The 27,883-nt window shown below is 38.6% G+C and overlaps 1 protein-coding gene across 5 annotated transcripts in view; it reads left to right on the top strand.

Moving 5' to 3' along the window:
* Ltbp1 (latent transforming growth factor beta binding protein 1) overlaps positions 1-27,883 on the top strand; it is a 389,989-nt gene that overhangs the window by 285,329 nt on the left and 76,777 nt on the right. For all 5 annotated transcript variants that reach the window (XM_026395397.2, XM_077791690.1, XM_026395561.2 and 2 more), the window contains 6 exons: positions 19-144; positions 765-887; positions 4,590-4,709; positions 14,942-15,064; positions 21,770-21,892; positions 23,512-23,634. In XM_026395397.2, coding sequence (XP_026251182.2) covers positions 19-144; positions 765-887; positions 4,590-4,709; positions 14,942-15,064; positions 21,770-21,892; positions 23,512-23,634 — 738 coding nt within the window. The remainder of the gene's footprint in view (positions 1-18; positions 145-764; positions 888-4,589; positions 4,710-14,941; positions 15,065-21,769; positions 21,893-23,511; positions 23,635-27,883) is intronic.

Consider the following 27,883-nt stretch of genomic DNA (forward strand, 5'->3'; position numbering starts at 1 on the left):
TATTTGTTGCATTAACAGATATTGATGAATGTACTCAGGCCCCACACCTCTGCTCCCAAGGACGCTGTGAAAACACCGAGGGAAGTTTCTTGTGTATTTGCCCGGCAGGATTTATGGCCAGTGAGGAGGGTACTAACTGCATAGGTAATGGCAGTGTTCTTCCTAATGTATAAATTCTCAAACCTGGGGTTTTAAGTGTCCCAGGACCCTATCAGTTCAGTGCTCATTAAGATAATCCAGAAGTTTTAAAATAAGCATTTTGGGGGCTGGGGATGTGGCTCAAGCGGTAGCGCGCTTGCCTGGCATGCGTGCGACCCGGGTTCGATCCTCAGCACCGCATACCAACAAAGATGTTGTGTCCGCAGAGAACTAAAAAAATAAATAAATATTAAAAATTCTCTCTCTCTCTCTCTCTCTCTCTCTCTCTCTCTCTCTCTCTCTTTCTCTCTCTCTCTCTCTCTCCTCTCTCACTCATTTTGTTAGGACATGGCCATCTGCTAGGCACCAGCAGATATAAGTGAATTTTTTGTTGTTGTTTCTAACACTTCTGATGGAAGAATGTCAAAAATGTACAGACATGGTGTGTAACATGTCACTTCTGAACCCTTTGTGAATCAAACCTCTGTGATTTGGAAGCCTGTTGAACAATCCAAGGGGTGATAGTAGATTTTAGTTATCTCACAATTATGTTTGAACCAAGCTGGGAGAGGTGTGAAATGATACTTTGGAAATTAAACCTTGACAATGTTTTCTGCTTCATGTAGACGTGGACGAGTGCCTGAGGCCTGACGTCTGTGGGGAGGGACACTGCATCAACACCATGGGGGCCTTCCGGTGTGAATACTGTGATAGCGGGTACCGAATGACCCGGAGAGGCCGTTGCGAGGGTGAGTCTGCTTAGAGAATCAGGATCCTGGCGCCTGCATGCGCTGAGCACAAGCGCCCATGAAACACAGGGCTGGGTCTGGACTCCAGGGCTGTAAGCACTGCCTGGTTGCTGTTCTCCTCCCTGATTCTGCAGGATACCAGTGTATCCAGGCTCCCACACTTTCTGGATTCAAAGCCACTTTGCCTCATTTCAGTGGCTCTGTCTGGATTATTTTCCATCTTCATGTTCTCATTATTTTTCACCCTGGTATCTGCCTTCCCTGGTATTTGGAGTGAGATCACTTTAGGAGAATTAATTGCCGAGTATCCTCGTACAAACCCAGACTTAATTAGGACATCTGGCTCTTTCATCTGGAAACATAGTGCAGGTGGAACCAGTGTTGATTTTTCGTTTTCAACTTGTTGCATTCCTTTGTCTCAGCTGCCTTCTTTTACATGTGTTCTGGGACTTTCTTGCAAACTTCCCACAGAAGTATTGTCTGACCAACTTGGTCAGATTCCAGTGGTGCTAAATAAAATTCCTTTCTTACTGACCATAGCCATAAGTTTGCCCTCATCAGGCAGATGTAGCTCAGTGGTAGTACCCTGCCTAACATGCATGAGGTTCAATCCTGAGTAGAAAAAAATATAGAGAGAAAACATGTATTGCATGGCCCAAATTACTTTCCAGTTAATAGTTCTGTCTATGTAGATGTCAAGGTTGGGCAGGTACTTTTTTGAAACTGCTGCAGTACTTTTCTGTACTTATATTCCTGAAGAAATACATTAGCTTCTGTTGAACTTCTGTCTTGGAGATATGAGGGCCAAGGCACAGGGGGGGTCTCAGGCTGGTGTTGAGTAGCTTGCATGTGAGAGTGGTTTGGGGTCCTAGGGTTTCCTGCTTGGCTGCCAATAGTCTGCCTTTTGTTTAGCTTCTAAAGTCAGGGAGTGACAGACCAGGTGGGCCAGTCTGCTCTTAGCTGTCCCTTGACTTCTGCCTGTTGGTTTTCTTCACAGCTTCAATGACCCAAGCCTGGAGTGAGAGCTAATTAGACATTTTTGTTGGCAGCTCCCACCTGCCCCTCCGGCTGGCCTCTTTCCTTGGCCCCTTGTGCTCTAATCTAGAGCAGTGGGAGCATTTTATGTCACCGGATCTCTAATTGGTTCATAGCAGAACAGAACCATGAACCCTCCCTCATGACCAAGGGGCCATGGGACAAGTGCCTAAGTGACCCCACTCTTCTCTTCCAGGGAGCTCCCTCTGCTGTAGAAAGGCAGCAGGGGAATGGGAAAGAGCAAGGACTGAATTCGACTTGAGGTCCTCTCTTGTAGTCACTGCCCAACCTGAGCCAGCTACTTAGCACCTGTGATACTCAGTTCCTCACCTGTAAAATGAGAGCCATGAGAATGCGAAGTTGGAGTGCAGGACTGCTGGGGTTTCCTTTGGTGCTCTTCCCCTTGTTGGTTTGCATTTGAATGTCTTTAAGCCTTCCCCTTCCCTGACTCCTTTTATTTTTGTATGAATCTTCTCTAAATCGCCGGGAGGGCTTCAACAGAGAGGGGTGACTTTATGTGGCAACGTTTATTTCCTTGGTAACATAAGTCAAATACTGATCCTTCAGTTCTGCATACAGTCCCAGAATGGAAAGAGAAGATATTTCATCAATAAGGAAAGAAGGGAGGAGACAAGAAATCTGAAGATTATAAAATTAAACTGAAAGCTCATAGAATATTCAGGAATACTCAATATATGGAAATTATTTAGCTGAAATATCACCAGGGTTCCCTGAATAAGTAATATATCATCCTATCCCCCATGAAAAGGCTTGCGAAGAAGAAGGAGCCAAACAATGCGGCTGTTTTCTACTTTGGTGATGGACTAGAACCAAAGGTCCCTGAGCTCCTGGCTCACAGAAGATTTTCTCAGCTGTCACTAACGAAGCTGCTTTCAAACAGCACCAGTCTCCAAGGAGCCTATTGTAGTTTACAGACATTATCTCATTCATCCTTGCTTTATTCCGTAAAAGCATTACAAGGCAGGTAGTCCCTCATTTATAGATGAGGGAACAAGTGAGAGCAGCAGGAAATTCAGGGGTGTTATCTTGTATTGCTCAATGTTGCACTGTATTTATTGGGCCAGCCTGGCTCAGTGACATTTCTCTGATTAGCAGTTGTATTTTTATTTATTTATTTTTTAGATTCCCATCCAGAGGAGATTGTAATGCTTTTTGGAAATTGAAACTGGCAAGCATCATCTTTTTTTTAAAATTTTTTTAGAACAAGAAGTCCCAGAACATCTGAGCTAAAAAAAAAAAAAAAAAAAAAATCCACAAACATCACGGTGTGTTATTGTTTATTAGTAGGAATGTTTCACTGATAAAAGAAAAATTACAATGCTGACCTGGTACTTATTTTTTAATATCTTTATTTTTTTTTTTTGTCATTTTTAAGCATTCCTGCCCTCCCAACAAATATGTAGTGGAGTGGAGTGGAAGAAAAGTTTTAAGTGTACCAGAATGAAGACATGAAATACCTATGGGTGTCTATTTAGTGAACCAGTTATGTATTTTTAAAAAACTATTTTTAGTTGTAGATGGACACAATACCTTTATTTTGTTTATTCAGTTATATGCGGTGCTGGGGATCGAACCCAGGGTCTCACGCGTGCTGGGCAAGCGCTCTACCACTGAGCTACCAACCCCAGCCCCAGTTATATATTTTTTTTCACTTTCACTTTTCAGGATATGCCCTGAAAATCTGTTCATATGCTAAGTATATTTAAAAGTCTATATACCATTCATTTTGTATTAGAGCACTTAGATACAAATTCAAAATCTACTCCAGGGAAAGCACTTCTTTCAAATGCCACTCATTTTCATCTGTTGAACTCCTTCCTGTATCTTAGTTTCCTTCATTTTCTTGTTTTTAACCATTCTTTAAAAATAACTAATGCTAGTGTTATAGTTATCTCTGCCACAGCTCCAACCAAACTTAGGTGATTTTTTCCCAGTATTAAAAAGAATGATTAATAATTTCAGTTAGCAGAAAATGAGAGAAGAGGTCTATTTTTACCAGAAAATAGTCACACAAATTTAGATTTAATATCTAAGTGTCCCAGTATAAAATGTACATTATATAGGACCTCTAAACACCCATGTTTTTCTGGAAAATCTTAAAAGTATATATGAGTTCACTCTCTCCTAACATTCTTTTCCACCTCCAAGGAGTTTCTATCATATGAAACGTTTTAAATTACTCAAACCCAGGATATTCTTGGTTTATAAAGCCAAAGTGAAGATTCCCTAGAGCATCCAGTGTCTGCGGAGAAAATTCTGGCCAGGTAGATATATGGCTTCCTCACTCTCACCCCCATTCCTTGTATTTCTTTCTGGCAAGTAAGTGGTATTACTTGAAAGATTTGATGTTCAAAAAGTGACCTCAGAAGACTACCAACTCCCAGAGTGGAGAGGTCTGACCCTGCCAGTTGAAGAATTGGGGCCAAGTTCTTCCTTGGAATATGTTGTAAATATTTTAATCCAGGTATTCTTCACCATGCATTAATGCCATATGTTTAAGTCTAGACCCAGTATCTCACCGAGTTGTTTTCTCCACTGAAATGCAGATCTAACATGCCTTTCCTCTACTTCCTCATAAAAGGAAGGTTTCACTGTTTGGTATTGTGATAAAATTTTAGTTGATGACCTACCTCTTTGGCCTTTCAGATATTGATGAGTGTTTGACTCCAAGTACTTGTCCAGATGAGCAGTGTGTGAATTCCCCTGGGTCTTACCAGTGTGTCCCCTGCACAGAAGGATTCAGAGGCTGGAATGGACAGTGCCTTGGTAGGTATCAAAGTTTTTCTTCTGTACATTACATTTTCTGATAGAGTGTTATGTTGACAGTTTAGTCCTCTCTCAAAATGAAAAGCAAATGAAACGTAATAAATTTACATCATTCTCGGAAAAGTTCTAAGTAATTTTTTACCACGGATAAAAAAAGAAAATGGGTTCATATGTTAAGATGTAAGATTCTAGATGGAGCAAATAATTCTAATTGCAATGAATTGTTATCCCTAATCTGATAAATACAACCAAATAAAATAATAAATACTACATGGAAAAGAGAGATCAGGGAAGCATGAGAAGTGAGCACGGACTAATCGAGTAGGAAAGATACACCGAACTTGCAATAAAAGTAGAGGATGTTGTAGTTTAGGCACCAGGGAAGATAAAGTTACCAGTTCGCTGTGGTTCTTTTTCCTGTGTAGATCTGTCTACCATATGATCTTTTTCTTAAAAGTTGAACTCTTTTCCATTCCATGCCAGAACTCTGAATAAGTGGGCAAAATGTGTCATTAATTCGTTCTTTTCTTTCCTCGGTGCATAAGAATTTACTACTATGCCCACTATTGTACTAAGTTCTGGAATACAGTGAGGGGCAAGAAACAGGTCAAAAAGAAGAAAGGGGAGCTGCTTCCTTGTGATTCTTACATTTTTGGTGAGGAAGACTGGCCTACACCCAAATGTCTCACAAATAAAACTTACAAAGGCTAGGAGGGAAGGGTCAGTGATATTATGAGAATTTTTGAGAGAAGGAGTGGCCCTTAGAAAAATTCTAGAGTTGAGACTTAACTAGGGGGGAAGGTGGGAGGGTGGAGATTTATTTTAGAGGAGGCAAGGATAAGTAGGTGGCAAAGTTTTAGTAACTCCCAATAGTAAAACTTTTCTCCCATCACCAGAAAGCAGATCAGCCACCATGGCTGGTGCAGGTGGTCCCCGAGCCCGTGTTCCTATCCCCAAGAGTATCTCCTAACAGAATCATGAGATGCAGATTTTTGAGGAACAAAAGAAAAAATATATTCATTAGTCGTTTATTGGATAAGCAGTTGTTTATATAATTGGTTTTCATCAGAAAGTGCATTTGGTTTTAATTTTCTCATTTGGCACAAATTGCCTAGTTACCTATTAAAGTTCTATTTGTCCTGTCATTTTCACACACTGATGCATGATCCAGGAAGAGTGCCTGAAGTCTACCTTAATACTATAATTTGTGTAGTGTAAACACAGCCCTGATTCATGAATTTACTAATGGAACATGGCTGACCAAATTGGCAAGTGATTGTTCTTCAATATAAATAATACTAAATGTGTTCTCGTGTGTGTGTGTGTGTGTGTGTGTATGTGTGTACACACAAATATATACACATATTTTGTTCTAAATTAATGGAAAATACACAGAACCTTATTTAAAAATAATTTTACTTTTGCCAACCAGATGAGTAGAATCATAAGCAGAAATATTAGGTCACTATGTTGCTCAATTCAACCAAAGTCACACATTTAGCCTCTTGTTCCAAGCAATAGCTTTTGTTTCTACACTGCTGAGGTCATGCATTTCCTGTTATTAAGAGCAGGAATGTTTTTTTCCCTTCTGCTTTGCGTGAAATTTTAGGCTGTATGTAATCTACACATCAAGCCACTCTGCCACCATATAATTGCTATTCCATCCATTGTTTATATTGAGATTACAGTTCTTTTAAATTTAAGAGGATTTTTGCAAATTATACTGATAGAGATTTTCCATCTTAATTTTTATGAAAAGAACTTTCAAGTGTTGAAAAGTTGAGAGAGACCAAAGGCAGATTTTGCAACACGCCCTTTCTCTTGTATTAAGCCAACAAGTGGATTGAATTTTTTTGCTAAGGGTTCACTGTGCTAATGAATACTCAGCGCTATCTTCTTGTGCCTTTATAGGTCTTAGTTTCTCACCTTTATACTTTCATACCTTTTATACCTTTATACTTTCATACCTTTTATACCTTTATACTTTCATCCTCTCAAATGCTTTTCAGAAGGTACATCTTAAGCCTATCTGCTAGTAGAGCTAATTGATAGCACATGATTATTTGTTCATTTAAGCAACCACAGGGGGCACCTTATGCATGCTGGATGTTTTGCTAAGACACTAGGGGTTGAGAGTGAGCAAAGTTGCTCCCCTCATTGTACTTACATTCTAGTGCTTACTGTTTAACAAGTGAGCACGTAAAATATGTTGGATATTAACAGGAAAAATGAACCAGCCTCAGAGAGAGGACGGCATTCTAATTGTTTTCATCTCTAACTGTGACCAGTTTGGGGCTTTTATATATCCTTTTCATCCAGATAATTTAGGATACATTGGTGAGATTTTTATCCTAATTTTTTTTAATTTGTTTTAATTAGTTACACATGACAGTACAATGATCTTGACATATCATACATTTGAATCAGATGAGGTATAATTTCTAATTTTTCTGAGTGTACAGGTTGCAGAATCACATTGGTCATGCAATCATGTATATACATACAGCAATAATAAAGCCTATTTTATTCTGCTGTCCTAATTTTTAATTGACAATTTAATGTAATAACATTAAAGACTTGACCATTTCCTATAGTCACACCTTTTGGACAAAATCCTACATTTGGCACTTGTTAGTTGTCATCTGTAGAGATGACAGTCTCTACCTCACATTGCTGTTGGGTTCCAGATATCTTAGGTTTTTTTTTTTTTTTTCCCCCACAACCCTCCTCCTGGCTGTGTAGGTCTGCATTGTTATAATCAAATACGTACAAGAGTCAGTGTAGTACACAGACTAATACTTAATTTGGCATTATGTTTTTGTTTTTTTTTTCCTTTAAGTTTGTCTATCTTCACATCAATTTGATTCTCTTTTCTTTTAAAATGTTCGTTAAGAATTGCTACTCTGACCCCAGTGTTCTGCAGGGATTTGGTGCCAGTTACACTTTGTTTCTTTCACCAGCTAAATGATGAACTTGCCGAAACCATTAATGCTCTCATTATATTCACGTCAAGGAAGCTGGGTCTTACTGATGGATGCTTCTCTTTGATTTGTGAATTAGAACAGAAGTTGTCTGTGTAGAAACAGGTAAAATGTGAGCAGGTGTTGTCCGAGGAACGACATTTTTTTTCCTGGTATTTAGGGCCTACGGTCTTTCATTCTGGGTCATTTATTGTCCACGTCAGATATCCCTTTCCAACTCTTCCTAACACATCAGCCCTCAGAGTGTTTTTGGCAACTCTTGTTGGCTCTTCTGTTAATGTAGCTGCTTCTGGCAAGTGTGGATTTTGGTCTCCTCTTGAGAGTCCTGTCGTCATTCCACACAGTGCGCCTTGGGCCTGACATTCAGCGGGGACCTGCTGCCCACTTGATCCCTGCCTTGAACGGCTCTTTCATCACCCTGGGTTCTGGCCAGTTCCAGCTGGCTGCTTTGACCAGGACCTCTCTGAAGGGAAGCCAGCCTGTCAGGTACTCACTTGACGGGTTTCTCTTAACTCATGGGGAGCTGGACTCCCTCAAACCTGATAAGAACCATCCCTGAGGATATTGCTGTAACATTTCATTATTTAAAGGTACACTTGCCATCTCTGATATAGAGGTCCTGGTTTCCTGAGGTTAGATGTATTTGGGGCTGTGTGACCTCTCTGATGCTTTGGTTCATTGTCTGTAAAATACCAAAGAAGGATTGAAATGCCTTCTTTGTAGGATTTATTGCCAGAATTAAATAAGTGATAGAAAGCACCTCATGAGGGCTGGAGTGGTGGCTCAGCGGTAGAGTGCTTGCCTAGCACATGTGAGGCCCTGGGTTCGATCCTCAGCACCATATAGAAATAAATAAATAAAATAAAGGTATTATGTAAAAAAAAAAAAAAAAAAGAAAAGAAAAGAAAAAAGAGAAAGCACTTCATGAGGTATCTGACACAGGGTTAGACCCTATAAACATTATAACTATTCTTCCTCTAATCATATTACCCTCCTTTTTATTGCCCTTGTCCTGAAATACTAAAAAAAAAAAAAAAAAAAAAAAAGTAGTTAGTTACCTACTAACCTACGATACCTGTTTAACTGTTCCATGTCTCTATATAAGTATATTCTCTTGGGCTTTCTTTAAACTTTCATCTTATAGACTTTAACTCTCCCTGTGTCGCGGGAACTTTATCTTATGGATTTAAGAGAGAGAGAGAGAGTGAGTGTGTGTGTGAGTGTGTGTGTGTGTGTGTGTGTGTGTGTGTGTGTTTGGTTGTCCTTTAATTTCTTAACATTTTTATTTAGCTAGAATTCACTTCCTGGGAACTATGATACTTCTCAGTAGAGTCATTAACAATTCCTGATAAGTGATGAGGCTTTCCATAACAATGCTGCTGTTTCCACTCTTTGGGAGAATATCATTTCCTTTGCTCATCTTCACATACATAAATGTGGCATGAGTTTCCGTAGCCAGGCAATTAGCCCTTTTTAGGTTTACTCTGTTGTCTTGCTTTGTAGTTAAGTCTGTGACAGCCCCTGTGACCTGGAAACCCAACTCCAGTTTTATCAGAGCATTCCTTCTCCATTAACCCCAAGTGGAGGCTTACTATTTGACTTCCATGTAAGCTTTCTAAATGTGATCGGTCCTAGGTATTGGAAGACCCTAGTATCAATCAATCCACTGGACAACTGGTTAGCAACAGTCTGAACCAGAGCCAGGCACCAAGAACTTGCAGGTTGAACATGGAGAGCTCATTGTTCTAGAAGTTCTCTTCATATTAGGATTCATTTTCAGATTTCAAGATTCATTTGAACCTTTAGGGAATACATGAACATTCACAGATTTATCTGAAGTTGAAGGCCTTTGTACTATATTTTTTATATAAGATGACAGCTGAGCACAATGCATACCTTTTGCAAATTTTCTAAAATGTACACTCATCAGCCTTACCCCTAAATTATCACAAGCTAAAGGAATCCTCTAATTAATCACTAAGCTATTTATTGTGCTATTGACTATGTGTCTACTAGATGCCAGGGATACTAACTTAACGTCTGCTAGGTGCTAGCAGTAGAAATAACAACAAAACCAACTTTTGAAGGCAGGAACCATGTAAGAAAATTTTTTTTAATAAAAACTTCTAATTATGTAGTTTACAAAGGATTTTGACTTGATTGTTTCCTTTGATCCTCACAGCAGTCCTCCCTGTAGAACAGATGTAAAATATGATTCTCAAATAGGTGAGTGATCTTACTCAAGGTCACAAATAATAAATGGAAGAACTTGTCAGAACCCTGGGTCTTTTATCTACAAATCCAGTGTTTTCTTTTGTCTGTTGTAACCCTCACATACACATAAAAAAAAAAAAAAACCAAAGCAATTTAAAGAAGACCATAAGGAAACTAACTGTGTAGAAAGGAGAAGCCCTTGTGGGCTGGAATCATCTCTAATAAGAATTGGCGATAAGAGAGGAGGGAGTCTAGAGTTTGAGAGGACAGGTCTGCACAGTAGTGACTGTAGTTGAGTTTTTCTGGAAGGCAGAAATGTTTCTTTGGAAAGGTGAGATAGGAAGCCAGTAATTGGGTGGGATTAGTGGGTTGGTTTTCTGAGATCATCCTTGGCTTTATGTAGTATGTATACAACCTTGGCTCTTCTCCAATTTCTGAAAAGCAGTGATGATTTTTTTGTGGATTGCATAACAGATTTTTGTCAGCAACTCTGCTACTACATATTTTAGCTTTATTGGAATTGACAGAGAAAGCCTAAGATCCTACAATTTACAGTACCTCAAGTGCAGTTGAGGATGTCTTTTCACACTGGCTTGACCGGCAGTCTGTCTTCTGTTTTGCCGTGTTTGCTTTTCTGTCAAATATATTCTCCCAACATCTTTAGAAAAACAAACAAACAAACTATGTGTGCAGAACAATTGAGAATCAACAGTTGTGCAGAATCTTCGAAGTAATGGTACACTTGTGGTGGATACTCCTGTATTTCCATGTAGTGCTAGAATAAGATTCTTTCTTCCCAGTTCAAATGAAGTCCATAGTATTGACTAAGGACTAAGTTATGGTTGGATGGGCTCAGAGAAATGATTGGTTCACACTAATCAATCACTAAGCTATTTAATTTGTTGACAGATTCATCTCCTTGAAAGGACAGGGTGTAATATGTGTAAATTATTTCCGTGGGACAAATTCTGGCCAACTCCTCGGAGTTGATAGGTGAAGTGTAAGGGGTCACAGCCCAGGGAGAATGTGACTGGGTGAAGTTAACCTCTGAAGACCCTTTCCACCTGGTAGGTCATGCCCACCAGGGAGGAGCTTGAGTCAGTCTTGTGTATTCCCAAGACATTAGGAAGGGAAATGTCAAAAAGATTTCTAACCCAGATAAATTGTACCCCAAGGCAGTAAGAGAAGCCAGCAAGGTAGTATTGCTTGACACTGTTGTGAAATTGTGGAGAATGGAAAGTTGTCAGGGAGCTAGAAGGAGGATAATGTTATCATTTTCTTTGAGAAAGGATAGAAAGTGAAGTCAGGGCATTCTTGACCACTGATCTTGGTGTTGACCTTGACAAAGAATCATAGAATGCATGATTCAAGTGATAAAGTGAAATGCTTTCAAAAGGAAGGAACGATCATCAGCCAGGGTTCAGTAAGGACAAATCATGCCAGACCGTCCTCATTGGCTTTTCTTTATGAAATTATTAGATGGGTAGCCTAGGAAATCCTGTGGGTAGGGCATGTCATTTCAATAAGGTATTTTTGTTTAGTCTCTTGGGGCATTTTAGAAGAGAAGGATCATCTGTGTTGGGTGATAACATAGCAAGATAGATGTATAAACTTTTGAGTAGTCATATACATAAATCCTGACCTTATAAGCCTCTGGCCACTTTGTTACCCTAGGAGGTTCATTAATTCACTGAATGGCAATTGTGCCCTAATAGTTTATTGGTAAATTGGAGCTCAGAACCCAGTTTTCTATGAACACAGTGATTTTTCCTAAGTTTCCCACATAAGATAAAACACCAAGGCCTTTTGAACTCATTAAATAAATGCACTGGAAGAATTGAAGTGATGTGTATTTTTTACAGACTGTGTCTTAGAGTAAGATGAATTTTGAGCTACAATATGGAAAACCAAAGACATAATCATCTTCTCCCTCTGTTATAGGAGTAAGGTGACCATACTGTGGTACATGTGTGATGGGTAGGTACCACCTAGCTTTCATGACATTGATGAGAGATATCATCAAGGAGTAGAAATAAGAATTACAGGGGCTAGGCCTTTTGCTTTTGTTACCACCAGGACACCACAAGTTTTTGTTCTCACCTATGTTGGAGAACACCAGAAAACCATTCAAGTTTTTTAAAGTAGATAAGCAATAACATTAATGTGTATTTTAGAGTTTACTCTTGCTGCAAGCCAGATAACGGATTAGAGATGGCAGGACAGACATCATTATCCAAAGTACATGTATGAAGACATGAATTGGTGTCAATATACAATCAGATATGAAAAATTCTGCTGTATATGTATAATAAGAATTATAATGCATTCCGTTGTCATTTATTTTTTAAAAAAATCAATTAAAGAAACTTTTTTTTTAACAAGGAGTTTCCTACATAATTAAAAAAAAGAAAGAGATGGTAGTACAGAAAAACAAATTAAAGATTATGGCAATTCTCAGGTAAAAGGAAGTGGAAGTAGTAGGAATAAAATGAAGTGAGTGTATTTGAGAGATATTTGGAAGGTAGATTAATTTGATTTGGCAACGAATTGTAGGGAAAAGAGAGTGAAGGGTTTCAAAGGGATGACTCTCCAGTTTCTGACTTGGGCATTTGAGTGGATAGTGCTGCTATATATTGATATGGGAAGCAACATGCCACATTGATATGATATGGGGAAAAGGCAGGGGAGGGGGTTAAGGGTCAATTTTGGCTGTGAAGACCCAAAGGAGCCTGTGGGACATCAAGAGGATTTCCTGTGGACTGACAGCTGGGTGCATGAATGTGCAGTTTAGGAGAGAATTCTGGACTAAAGATATTGGGCTGAGTTTACTTCATTCCATTTGTGCCATCAATTGTTTTTGTGAGGCTGATCTGAGACATCTTTCTTCTTTGTAGGAATTCTTCAGTGATATTTTTCTACATAGTTATTTCCTCCAGAACATGATCTCCATGTAGGCCATGTCTTCCTTCAATTCAAACTGTATTTTCTACATATAAATGATTGGCTTGACAGGATTCTGGTTCCATGCAATTTTGTCTATCATAAATATAGAAAAGAATAAACATATCAAGCTACCCTAGACACTTCACTACATTATGCTTCAACATTAATCATGGTAGTAGCCTTAAAAAGAGAAGTTTTATAAGCATCTCATGAATGGTAATCTGTACTGTCTGTTAATTTACTTTAGAAAAAAATGATTTTTCTGTTATTCTTTAGCCTATAAATCACTTTCTCTGGTCATGAATAATTAAAGAGAATAATCCATACATTTCTGAACTTGTTAACATTTTTGAAACCAAACCAGATACTAGACATGACATTTTCCCCTTGCCGTCTGGAATTTCCATGCCTAGTGTCTAGGCTCATTCTGTTCCATTATTTATTTTGGCTTCAGTGCTTGGCTTCTTCTTTCAAGTTGTTTGCTTCCAGTGTTTACAAAAGTGGATTCCCACAAGCGAAGAGAGAGTGGATAATGAGTCAGTCTGGAAGTGCTATTTTTGTTGCCGTGGACTAACATCATTTCACCATAATTAGTGATGTTTTGTGAGAGCAGTACAGAACACGTAGGCAGTGCCTATTCCTTGCCTCTTCTCCATAGGCACATGGAACACACAAATGCTTTACCATATTTTAATATAAATCTCTGAATTCTATTGTAAGACAGATAGAATACAGTTTTAATAAAATGCAATTCAATCTGAATCCCAGATTGCCAAATAAAGACTGTGTTGCTTATGTGCTTTCATTCTCTGCCTCAGGAGGAGAGAAATCTTTTATTTTTTTCAGATGTTAAAGAAAAATCTTTATTGCTTTTGTGGTGAGCACTAAAAATATGAAATGCATGCATTCAAGGGTCTTTCCTTCTTTTTCTTCATACTGTTTATCAGCTTTATGATTAAAGTGTTCAGTTTGAGTTATAGACTGATGTAAAACAGCCTAAATTGTGACACTGTGTGTATAGTTTCTGTGGTTTCAGTTCTTCCTCTTTAAGTTTTTGGTTATTGATGCTACACTAGTGTCTATACAGTGGACTCGCCCAGGGCCATTCAAATGGGGGGCAAAATTCAAAAGCTTCTTTCTTTAGGAATAACTGTATTCCAATAGGAACTTAATGAATACCGGTTAAAGGAAGTCAGTGAAAACGTAAATAATTATTTTCAATATAAACACTGTGTTAGAAAATAATAATTTTAAAAGCATTCATTCTCATTTTATGATATAGACTTATTGCTAGTTTTAAAAAAAAAGGGCTTTGAACAAATCTGATTCAAATCTCAGAACAACCATGACCTTGGACAAGTTATTGAACTTCTCTAAGTCTCATTTCCTTCCATAAAATGGCTAGTCCATATAAATTTTGTTAGAACTAAGTGAGATAATATATGCCAAGCCTTTGGTCCCTATGTGCAGTAAGCATATGATAAAGATTAGCTGCTGTGATTATTATGATTGTTACATCTGCTTTCTCAGCCTGCACCCTACTTTCAGATTGATTAAAAGGCAGGTTCTGTCCCCTGCATTGTTTTTTGTCATACAGATTCACTGCTGTGTTAGGGAGTTTCCTTAGAATTGTTCTTCCTTTCTGTAAAAGCTTGCTTTCATGGGTCATGAGTTACAGCCTTTGCTGAGAGGACCCTTCCATCTTGCTGAACTCATCAATTTCCTAAATGGCCCCTAACCCAATCTTTGATACTTTGGAAAAATTTACTTTTCGGGGAACATTGCTCTAAAATCTACCCTCTCTCCCTGTCCCCTCTACAACAAGCTTTCCGTCCTTCCTGAATTTATTCAGGTAGCATATTTGGTCTCTTTGGGGTCACATTGGAAAAGTAACTAAGGCACAGAATCACGGTGCTTGCAGCTCACAGCAGGGCTGCTTTCCTTCCTCAGAGCCAACTTGACAGTTATCTTTAAGAATCTGCCTTGTCTTCTGAAGGTCTACTATTTCCATTTCTAACCACATTTAACTTGATTCATGTTTTATTTTTATGTCTTCTTCTCTTTTTTCCTTTTTATTATGCAACATCCCACAAGATGTGGACGAGTGTCTGGAGCCAAACGTCTGCACAAATGGTTCTTGTTCCAACCTCGAGGGCTCCTACATGTGCTCCTGCCACAAGGGCTACAGCCCCACGCCTGACCACAGACACTGTCAAGGTAACTGCCTCAATTGTACTTCCCATTGTATTTGAACTTCATACAAGTGTAGATTAGAACGAGTGGCTTTAGGAAAAAAACAAAAAACAAAAAAACCATGCTACCTGTGTTTGTTTTGACTGAGCTACTTGGAACACATTTTAGTTGGGATCCTTAGAATGTACACCTCATGGTATTTCAAAACAAAGCAGATCTAAATACATAAAGCCAAATGATATGTTTTTAGAGAGTATCTATAAACCACATCTCTATTAATTTAAATTTTTCTGATTATAAAAGCAATACATACAAGTGCATAACTCTGTATTAAAAACCATTGAACTGTGCACTTTAGGAGAATTATATCTCAGTAAAATTGTTATTAAGAAACTAATTTAAAAAATTGTCAGTAAATAACACAAAGATCAGTGGAGTACAGGAAAGGAAATGGGGTAGGGAAGGAGAGGGGAAGTATTGCAGACTGAATTAGAGCACATTATAATCCAGGCTTTTTAATTATGTCAAAATGAATCTGTAGGTTATGTGTAATTAAAAACAACCAAAAAAATTATGAACCCCAAATAAAGAAAAGAAACCAACATTTACTGATTGTACAAAATCTAGTAAATGCAGAAAGTTGAAAAAGCAATCTCTCATAATCTTATTCATAAATATTCAGCTCATGGTTATTATGTATAAAGATGTACAATTTTCATCTCTTGCTTTCTGTCAGTTTTATGAGCATTTTATATTCTATTACTGACTCTTCAGACATTGTTTTAAAGATTGCATAATATTCCGATGTATTACTGTGTCCTAGTTTTCTTGCTCTTCTTTGAGTGTTGAACAAATACATTTCTTCCAACTTCTCATCATTATGTGAAAAAGGTTATAATAGGCCCCTTTTCTTTTGTAAACCTTTGTCTGAATTATAGAATAATTTCTTTATTCATAAGAGTGGAATTATTAGGTAAAATGATCTGAATGATTTTTATTATTTTAATAGAACATTAATTTCTAATTTTCAAATGTGTATTTCTTTTAATCTAAAAGGTTTAATTGCTATTTTAAATACTAATTTCCTTTAATAATTCCCCACTTATAATTATTAAACATTCATTTCATATTTATTAATAATTTATATTTCTCCATTTGTAAATTTCTGTTAATCTTTTCTTATTTATGAATTATTTTTATGTCAGTATATATGATCTCTTTATATACAGTACATATATAAACCTTTACCTTTTTTGCGATACATTGTTGTAATTTATCCAAGGTCTCAGTAGGTTTTCTTTTAAAAATTCTTTCCTTTTATTGGTGCCAGGGATTGACCTCAGGGGTACTTAACCACTGAGCCACATCCCCAGCCCTTTTTATTTTTTGTTTTGAGACAGGGTCTCACTAGATTGCTTATAGTCTTTCTAAATTGCTGAGGCTGACTTTGAACCTTCAGTCCTCCTGCCTCAGCCCCCTGAGCTACTGGGATCATGGGTGTGTGCCACCATGCTCAGCTCTTTTTTATAATTCTTTACACTTTTAATTTTTTCTGTGGTCAAATCTATGGGTTGTAATCTTTCTTTCCTTCACTTCTTTTGTACCTAAAAACATGTTCTTTCAAAGGTAAAAAAGAGGAAATAAGTAAAATTTTTCTTCTTTCCCATGTAAATGTCTCGATTTAAGTGCAAAAGCTAGAGTGATAATTAATTTCTCATTGTGAATATCTGGGTTCCCCCCTTAAGAATTGAAGCATCTTAAGCGAAATAAGCCAATCCCCCCTAAACAAATTCAGAGAACACTGAATGTTCTCTGTGATATGCAGATGCTAACACACAATAAGGGGGCAGGGAGGGAAGAATAGAAGTTCTTTGGATTAGACAAAGGGGAATGAGGAAAGGGAGGAGGGATGGGAATGGGAAAGAAAGTAGAATGAATCGCACAAAACTTCTCTATTCATATATGAATACACGACCAGTGTAACTCCACATTGTGTATAACCACAAGAATGGGAAGTTACACTCCATATGTGTATGATATGTCAAAACACTCTCTACTGGAATGTATACCTGAAAAGAATAACAACAACAAAAAAAGATTTGAAGCATCTTCTGCTGGCAATAGGAATTAAAAGACATCTGAATTTGGTGCCTTTCTCCTTCATGCAGCAGAATACCAGCCACGCTGGGGAGCATCTGAAGTGGGCACATCTTTGTTTTCTGCTTCTTCTTTTTCTCGTGGCCCACATTCCAAATTTATTTGTCACTTTTGCATTCTTCAGCTTGTGTTTTTTGTCCCATGTAGGCTGCTGCCACAGCTGCCCTGTGAAGACTTCTGCTGGTTTGGACACAGGCTCTTCCTCATAAGCATCTCATCTTTCAGATCCATTTTCTTTCTCACCATTTCCCTGAATCATGGCTCTTCCTGTGGTTCACTGTGCAACCTTCAGTATATAATCTCAGATTTCCAGACTTCATGTCATTCCTAAAATTAGAGGACTAGACTCTCTTTAAGGGATAATGCTCAGAGTAGGCAAATCTTGTGTGAATGACTCATTGCCTCTGCCTTGCTCTTGGCCATTGCCAAACCAGTTGAGCCTGCTGCTCTCTGATAGGGCTCCTGGAGCCCAGGAATTCATACCATCACCACCAATTGGTGCCACCTCTCAGAACACTGGTCTGCAATCATGGGTGGCACTCTTGGGGGTGGCTGCAGAAGCTGGTCTTCCTCTCACTGTGTATCAAGGAACCAGCATATGGCTGGCATGATGCTCAACTGCTTGTTCTATGGAGAAGTTACAATCCCTCAGAGAATGTTTACTCACTAGAAGATATGCACAATCTGCCGCAGATAACTAGAGATAATAAAATATATTGAAAGTCAGAGTAGACAACCACCCTAACCAAGTGATGAAAGTCAGCTTTATCACAGATGTCACGTGAACCTCATGTACACCTAACATGGTGTCTAGAGCTCAACCTCTGGGCTGTTCTTTCCCAGAACCTGTGATCATGAAAACAGCATCAGACAAATTCTGATTTGGGACATTTTTACGGAATTCTAGCCTCTACTCATTAAGACAGCTAAGGTCATGAAAAAGAGGGGAGACAGACTTGGAAGAAAAGACAGCTAAACACAATGTCAAGTCCTGGACTGGATTCTGGAATACAAAGAGGATATGATGAGAAAAACTTGTAAAATTCAAATAACTTGAATAGGAGTTAAAAAAAAAAAAGAAAGTTTTAGTAGGAGAAAAAAAAAAAAAAGCCAAGACTGAGGGTGTAGCTCAGGGGTAGAACACATTTATAGCATGTGTGAGGTCCTAGGTTTAATTCCCAGCATCACAAAAAAAAAAAAAAAAAAAAAAAAAGCCCAAACCCAGACAGACAGTATATCAGATCCCACCTCTGACACTTGGAGGGTGCATGAGCTTGGCTAAGTTCTCTTGCTTCCCCAAGCTTCACTTTACTTTTATCACATGCAAAAAGGGAAGGACCTTCTAGAGTCCATAAGAGAATTATATGAGATGGTACCTGGATGGAGGTAGTTGGTGGAGAGTGAGCGAGTGCAGGGGCAAAACTTGACACAGTAACCCCGATGCTGTTTGTGAATTAGAGGATTGAACAGTTTGTCAAAGCTGAGATGTGTGTGACTAGTTCTGCTTATGTGCTTCCAGGAAAGTTTCACAGAGTTGTTGCTGCTCAAATTTGGTCTTAAAATATTGAATAAAAGGGAAGAAAAACTTAGCAGGCAGAGGAAACAGCAAGGGCTGGGTCCTAGAGGTGGAAAAGGGCTGCTGACTCTTCCTGATGCTCAGCCTTGCCCTTCGCTCTGGTTCCAAGACTTCATCTGGGATAGGACTGGGCAAGTCCCCATCTTCTGCTTTAGACACCCACTTGTGCACTACTTGTTCCCTTTCTTCCCCCACCAAATCCTTTTTTTTCTTTCATCTTTCATCTCATAATCTCTTTTCAACTACAGCAGCTCATGGTAGTCAAATTTAACCTGGCTTGCAAATCTGCTCCTTTTCCAATGTCCTACCAACTCTTACCAATCTCACCTTGTTAATAGTCCTTGATATTGATTTTTGTCTTCACCTCATTAAATGTACTAACAATTTTTTTTCAGGTTTTACACGTTACCTAATGTATTAATTCATTGCTTTTTTTCTCTTGACATTATTTTCCTATCGTATATCCTCCCTCTGTAAATAACTAGGGATAATCTCTATCTTAACTCTGCACTGGGCTCATCACAGTAATATGTGTAAAGTTTCTTTAAAGAAATAGGATAATGTTTTCTATTCATCTCTTGGCACAAAATGAAGACATTTGTTCAGCATCCTATTTTATTAGAAAGCTTTTTCTTTCTTTTTTTTTATGTCTCAGGAATTCTGTCCCTCCTCAGAAAATAAAAATTGTTTTTATCTTTACAATTAAGCTGCTTCTGTTCCCCCTTGGTCATTTTAAAGCCCTGAATATCACCTTGTAGAAGATAACTGTGTTGCCTCAAGTTATTCCAAGCATATGTGTCATGACTTATAAAGAATTGCTTCTGACAGTCTTCCCAACATAAATGAGTAACTTATGTGAGATGTCTGGCACAGCCTGACAGAACTTGGAATAGAGGGTATGCCCTTACTGCAGACATCTTCACATGGGAATGCTTAATTTGTCATCTTCTATAAGAAAGTCAAAAAGAGTCCAAAGTACTAAAAATGTTGTCAGACATGATGTGAGATCCAGCCAGCTACAAGAGCTGTTGCTGGTCTTAACTTCATGAACTGAAGTTATTTGCCTATAGTGTAGGCAAATCCTTACCACTATTCACTCCTGAAGCTAACAGACGAGGGTATCAGAAAGGGGTAAAATCATTCTTAAAATGAAATTTGGGCTGGGTGCAGTGGCACATGCCTGTAATCCCAGCAGTTCAGGAAGCTGAGGCAGGAGGATTGTGAGTTCAAAGCCAGTCTCAGCAATTTAGTGGAATACTGTCTCTAGATTATATATATATATATATATATATATATATATATATATATATATATATATATAGCTGGGGGATGTAGTGCAGTGGTTAAGCACCCATGAGTTCAATCCCTGGTACCACCCAACCTCCCCCGCCCAAAAAAAGGGTGAAATTTGGCTTCATTATTAAATTTCTCTACAGATAGTCAATAGTTTGTTTTTTTTTTTTAAAGAGAGAGTGAGGAGAGAGAGAGAGAGAGAGAGAGAGAGAGAGAGAGAGGGAGAGAGAGAGAGAGAGAGAGAGAGAGAGAGAGAGAGAATTTTAACATTTTATTTCTTAGTTTTCGGCAGACACAACATCTTTGTTGGTATGTGGTGCTGAGGATCGAACCCGGGCCGCGTGCATGCTAGACGGGCGCGCTACCGCTTGAGCCACATCCCCAGCCCCTAGTCAATAGTTTATAGCCAGGAATTATTTATAAATAAAACGGACCAATAATATAATTAGTGAAACAAGTCAACTAAATGCTGTGAAAAATTAAATAAAATAAGAAACAGATTCTGAACTCCAATTAATAACTGTGCAACCTATTTCAGGCAACATGAGATAACTCCAGATAATATTAATGCATCAGTAGAGGTTAAGAGGGAAAATGTGACTTTTCTCAGGAAACACAGATCATTGTTAAAAATATGGAGGGAAAGAACTGTGTAGCTAATGACTTTTCCTGGCAAAAACTTTAAAATGCATCTTAAATAAGCCAAACAACAATGGTGCATTGATTTCTTTTTAGGACATAAATTCTTTAAAATGCACAGTGCTCATTTTATTACTCTGTTTAGATGAGGGCCCCTTTCTCTTCTCTGAGGATAGGGCTAGTGTAGTTTTGCAACTATTTCCTCCTGTGATCTTCACACACAAAAAACAAAACAAAACAAAACAAAAACCCTGTGGTCCTGGTGGTGAAGAACAATCCTACCATGTTTTAATAATCACAAACTTGCTTCTACCAGAAGTGTTCAAGTTATTAATGAAGCCAGTTTTTTCCTTCAGTTGTATAACTTCATGGACACCACATTTCCTAGGACATTTATTAAGAACTATATTCTTTCTCAGTTGATGCCTTTTTCTTCAGTCAAGGCATTTTTTAGACTCCTTGCTTCTCACTTTCCCTTTGGTATGCCACCAACCATCTTGACCGTACCATTTCTCCTGGCTTTCCTTGTTACCTTAAAAAGAAGCTCAGAGTTTTTTCACACAACTCTTTGACTTCAGAGTTTAACTTCTAAATAAAGTAGAAATGACTTTCATCCTAGAAGTGCCTACATTTCAATTCGTTTTTAAAAACATTCTTGGTAGTTTTATTTTTGCCTTCTTGCCTGTAACTCAACAGATCTACAAACTGTCTTGTAACCATTATTTTGTGTTTCTAATTCTATCTTTTGTTTTCAACTCTAAACTATTTTATAATGTATTTCTGTTACATGCAAAGTATGAGAAAGAGGTGGTCAGGAGCTTGATGTTGTCTTCTAAATAGCTTTTTTTTTCTCATAAGTTTATTGTTTATTTGTAATCTTTCTGCAGTTCAGCATAGCGTGGTTAAGACAAGGAACAAGGGTGAGCTAGTATGTTCTGAAGTTTATAGTGCCTCACACAACAAGCCTTATTTTTGTGACAATCACCCCAGAATACATTGCAGAGAGCACAAATTCTCCTAGGTCATCTCTTTCTCAAAATAGCTATTGTCTTTTGTGTTAACAGATATTGATGAATGTCAGCAAGGGAATCTATGCATCCATGGGCAGTGCAAAAACACCGAGGGTTCCTTCCGATGTACCTGTGGCCAGGGGTACCAGCTGTCGGCCGCTAAAGACCAGTGTGAAGGTAGGAGTGTAGAAGCTGAGATTTCATTGTAAGGCACCTAGTCTGAAAAACTGTACACTCAGTGAAGTGAGCGTGACTTATAGACATGACATAGATGATTGCATCATAGTACCAGAAAGCCCAGGACTCAAACACAAGTCAGATAGGTTGATAAAATGAGAGTTGAATCTGAAAAATATGGCATAGGTGACTAATGGTTAAATGTTAATATTAGGAAGAAATAGTATTTCCCCCTCTGTAATTCTTTACTACAGAAAGTCATTTCCACTTTAACCATTAAATTCACTAAAGGTTTCACATACTGGTATTTCAGTAGTTAGGAGGTCATTATATTGGCCTGGTATTATGCTGTGGAATGTTAATGATCTTAGTTTTTGTATATATTTTAGCTTTTTAAATCTTCTTTTTAAATAAATCTAAAGAAGGCTTGTCAGTAAGATTGAAATGATGTCCCCCATACTCTCAGAGATAAAATTTGTGAAATATGTCCTGTTCCTAAAGGTAAGGATGAGGAATATAGATTTGCCAGGGTTGACTTTTTTTAATTTTTAATATTTATTTTTTAGTTTTTGGCGGACATAACATCTTTGTTGGTATGTGGTGCTGAGGATCAAACCCAGGCCGCACGCATGCCAGGCGAGCGCGCTACCACTTGAGCCACATCCCCAGCCCCAGGGTTGACTTTTTAAAGAAGCATTTCATTGAATTTCAGACAGAGATACTTCACTTCCTCAATACACTTAGGGTCCCTGAGTTTGAAGATATTATATTAGTACTTATGATGAGCACAAGTGTTCAGAATTCTTGAAAATAAATGCCATTTCTTATTTGAGAACAGAATCCATACTATATATGATTTGTTGTTTTATTATAAACAAATCACATCCATATATCTATATAAACTTTGAATATTTAATGAGCAAAAAGTCTCCTGAAATAGTATTTTGAATATATTTTGTGTCATCTATGTGTGGGTGGAACCCATGTGTATGTGTGGGCCTAAACATGGGACTGTGGAAACAGAAAAAATAAATGTTCTTAACCTGAGGATGTGTGATTCAGGAAGAGTGATTCAGCAGGGCATTGTTGGTATCAGAAGGCCCAAGAGAAGGGGAAGGTTCACTAGATTTTGCCAGAGGATCCCTGTGATAGGTAGATAGAGGATATGAGAATGGGTGAATGGATGAATGGGTATGGAACCCAATTGCTAGGGGCCCAAAGAATGAACTAGTGAAAATATGTGAAGAGCTGTACTGTGGCACTTCAGATCAAGGGCTAATAAACTTTTTCTGTTAAAGGCCACATAGTAAGTGAATATGTATTAGAAATCCAAGGAGCTTGGGTGAGGTTCACAGATTACAGTGAAATGTTTTCTACCCTGTGGTGAACAGTGGGGTAAATATATATAAATTCTTAGCTCCTTGGTTAAATTTTTTTTAAAGATTTTACCTTTTTGGAGAGTTACTGACCTTTTATTAGAGGTCATTTAAAGCCATAGAAAGAAAGCTCTAGTTTCAATTAATTAATACCAGATAGTTTATAAACTTCCTCTCTATGGAGGATTGAGAGGGTGTTCGGAGCATCACTTCTACTGTTTCCTTGTGTTCTCCTGTTCGCAGATATTGATGAATGTCAGCACCATCACCTTTGTACTCACGGGCAGTGCAGGAACACAGAGGGCTCCTTCCAGTGTGTGTGTGACCAGGGCTACAGAGCATCTGCACTTGGAGACCACTGTGAAGGTGAGGATTGCTTCTGACTTCAGAACCATAAAATGCCAGAATCCCAGGGTCATCTGCACATCATCTCTGCCCCTGTCCATGAACTTGACCTTTGACTTCACAGTTGAGAACCTTAGGTCCCTGCAAAGTGTTTTCCCCAGGGTTCACACAAATAATCAAAGAAAGTAGAATTCAGGTTTTCTTAGCACTGCTTGGAGTATCTTTTAGAATTGAGGCAGCGAAAGGAGTAGAGAATCAATTTATCCTGGCCATGTAGTTCTGAATTTGAAACTCCTTTTATGCAAGACTGATTTCCAAATGTTCCAAATAAGGAAGCACAACTTCAATTTTTCAGATAATAGGAAGATTTTTTAGGAGCTGAGCTATTTGTGTAAAACCTTTGTTCGAGATATCCCACACATGCAGCATTGTGTAGTCGTTAACCACGTTCCCTGTGCCATGCTCAGAACTTGTATGTGACTTTCAGCCCTGCATATGGAGAGGACACATCTTCTCCTGGCCTGCTCTTGTCCCCTTGACTGCCACCCTGTCAGCTGTGAAGGTTCAGTGTGTTCCATATCCACCCAACGAACAGGTTTTTGCCAGCTCACTTGTTGCTTTGATGCACTTCCAGCCCATTATTTATGAAACCAGAAACATGAGCATGACAGGTGTACCCCCACACCAGAGTCAGAGTTTTGAAGTGAAGATCTGGACTCCACCTAGAAGTAGATGAGCTTTAGGAGAATGGTTTTGTGAGATGCCTTTCAAGAGCCCCAGATCCTTTTTCACCCCAGTCCCATTAATTTGGGGGAAGGATCCATTGCAGTATAGAACATGCTGCATTTTTGATTGGAGAACTTGGCACAAGAAGGCCAAAGGAGCTGAGTACCATACCCTTCTGAGCTGCTGCGAGTGGTAAATGACTCAGCCCTTTTGGAGGGCAATTTTGGCAGAATTTGAAAGGCCTCAAAATGTATATTTTCTTTGAACCAGTAAGTCAGGTTCTAGGATATTATCCTAAAATAATATTGTTCTCCAAAGATTAATAACATCATTGAAAAATTGTAATCAATCTATATATTGAAAAATAGGCAAATAGTCAAATAAGTGATAAATATGATTACATCTGAAACATTGTGTTTGGAGAACTCTCCAATGTGTTGTTAATGATTTGGCAATTGGCTTCAGTTGTGTTGTAGGGAACTAGGAGTGTAAGCATCTGCTATAGAGGGAGATAGGTAGTAAGAAAGGCCCTGGAACCTAATCTGACCATCATGACTCTCCTGCCCTTATTCTTGGCCAAGCTAAGAGGGTAATCATGCCACTAAATCATGGATAATAGATTGGAGAACCTGTTCTTCTAAGTTGGCCTTAGCCATCTCATAAGAACTCCAAGGTTTTTATTCTAAAATCATCCATTACATGAAAAGTCAAACAAAAACCCTTTTGGCCAACTTGTTCTTCATTTTTAACATATATGTTTATAAGATACAGTTGTGTTACATAAGAAAACTTTTTGGGGAATATGTATAATGAGGCTCTTTTCTCTTCAAGTCAGGACTAATTTCCCTAGTGTTTTGGGATATAAGTAGGACTAGAGTTTCTCCAACTAATTTAGAGCTCCCTTTGAAACTTCATTAGCACTTTAGCCTGCTAATTCCCACCTACTTCTGTTTCCAACCCATCCCCAGTGGTATTTAGCCATAATTAACTGAGCTATGACAGTTTACATGCCTCCCACAGCTGTGGGAGGAAGAGCCACAGCTCTTGTTGGCTTTTATGTTTACATGTGTAATTTTCCTCTAATAACTTTGGCTGAGACCTCCTTTTCTTACTGTTACCATCTAGGGGGGTGCTGGGTTTGTTGTCTTTGTTCAGCAAAGAATTGAAGAATAGGACACAGAGGTAGCAAGCAAGAAGTAGATTTATTGCAAAAGTGGCAGAGATAGATTTCTCTAGAGAGAAGGGGGCCCAGGGCTGGGAACCCAGTGGGGGAATTTTGGCCTGTTCTTTTTATGGTCTCTGGAATTTCCTCCTTTCTTTTTCTCCTCCCCATGTCCACGCTCTTCTCTCTATTATTGATTGGTGCAATAATAACAATAATTGTCCATGTATTGGTTTTAGTTTTTCTATTGGGTTCCCTGATTAGGAGCATAAGTATGAAAGTGTCTTTCTGATTAGGTCCCCTTCTTGTGTCCATGAGCACTTTCATCAAGCAGGAAGTTGACCTCATCAGAAGACCCTCTCCATGCTCCTCTGCTTTGGCCTTGCCCCCAAACTCCTCACTTGCCATCTTGTCCTGCCTGTCTAAGCCCTTCTATGTTTCCTACATTACAGCATTATCCTACAATCCTGCTGGCCTCCTCTTGGAGTCAGAACCCCATGTTGTGCTCCTTGCTGAGTGCTTCTTAGGCCAGCACACTCAGTCTGAAATGAAGGCCTCTGTTGTCTCAGTTCTCAGCCATCTTGGCCTTCGAAGCCTCAGCCTCTGACTCCTTGCCCTTCTAGGCAGGTCTTTAAGCATACATCTACCACAGCCCCTCCCTAGTACCTCACCAAGGTTGCTTCCTGCAGATCCCTTGCAAAGTCTGAGAAGCTAACTCATTACTGGCTTTGTCTTCTTCTGGCCCTTCAGTTACCCACTTCTATATAGACTAAATCAAACACAGAAATCCTAGGATATCCTTCCAAGTCAGAATCATTCATTTATTCATTAGTGTATTTATACACAAATTTTTATGCAGTGTCAAATATGTGCCAGGTACTGTTCTAAGTCCAGGGCATAAATCAAGCAGAAAGAAATTCCTGCCCTCTTGGAGTTTACATGTAGTGAGGAAGTCAGCCATAAACATGATAAGCAAACTATACAGTTTATTAAATGACAATAAGTGTTCTGGAGGAATATTAAGGGGGATATACGGGCAGTGCTGAGGAGGGTGGTGATTTTGAATAAAGAGGCAATTAGAGGCTTCCCCAAGTCCATGGCATTTGATTATTAATAGGAAGAACATTACATTGAAAAGAATAGCAAATGCAAAGGCCCCAAGGAGCAGGCTTGGTGGATGAGATTAGGGGCTCCCCATGAACACTTGTAGTTTAGGCTTTTCAGTGCCTAATATGAATATTCAAATGACAATATCTAAAACAATGGGATTCAGGGTTGAGGTGTGTGCTGGGAGTCCTCAGCATATAGACCATATTTAAAACCATGGACAGGTTCACAACTCTTAGAAATAAGGAAATAGATAACAACCAGCAAAGGAGACTGAGGGAGAAGTGACAAATGGAAAAAGAAAATCCAGAATCCAAGAAGAGAAAGCGTTTCAAGGAGGGGAGACGGTGATGCTAGGTAAGAGGACGACCAACATTTAGCAAGGTGGAGGTTACTGGTCCTCTGAAGAAACAGTAGAGAGATCAGACTCACTGTTGCTTTCCTTAAGACCTATCCCTCAGTTCCTGGGAGGACCATACAAGGTGACAGTGCAGAACAGTACTGCATTGGGTTCTCTTTGTTTTTGCTTTGAAGGTAGATAAAGATTTTGGGTAAAAAAAAAATTTTTTAGACTAAACCTGACTCTCATACTCTAATAGAAGATACAGAGTTTAAGAATTTCTACAATAATTTTGCTGGTGCAATGGTACGTGCCTGTAATCCCGGTGGTTTGGGAGGCTGAGACAGGAGGATTGGTACTTCAAAGCTGGCCTCAGCAATTTAGCAAGGCTGTAAGCAACCTAGTGAGACCCTGATTCAAAATAAAAAATAAAAAGGGCTCAGGATGTGGCTCAGTTGGTTAAATGCCCTTGGATTCAATCCCTAGTACCAAAAAAAAAAAAAAAAAGAATCTATACAATAATTTATAAACACTTAAAATAATGTTGCTTTTCCCTTCTCATTCACAGTTTCTCTTAGCTTTGGGGAAATGAATGTAAATCAAATTAAAGTAGCATGAACAGAACTGATCTGCTTCTGTATGCTGCAGCAAATATCTAGATTATGCAACATTTCTCTTGTTGCTGAAGTGCATATTCTTCAGATTCTCTGTGATCATTTTTGAATGATGCCAATGATCAAATGCGACTCTTCTCCCTTTATCTGCATTTCCTAAGGGGCAAAGAAGCAAGGTCCATATAAAAGCTGTTCACTTATTATGTTACCATTAGAGTAGTTTTGGAGCTATAGAATTAATGTGGAACAATTGTGGGATCTCATACACAGCAGTGGAATGTAAGATGGTGCAGTCTGTTTAGAAAGCAGTTTTTTAAAAAA

The sequence above is a fragment of the Urocitellus parryii genome, chromosome 12, assembly GCF_045843805.1.
Source record: "Urocitellus parryii isolate mUroPar1 chromosome 12, mUroPar1.hap1, whole genome shotgun sequence".
Lineage (NCBI taxonomy): Eukaryota > Metazoa > Chordata > Mammalia > Rodentia > Sciuridae > Urocitellus > Urocitellus parryii.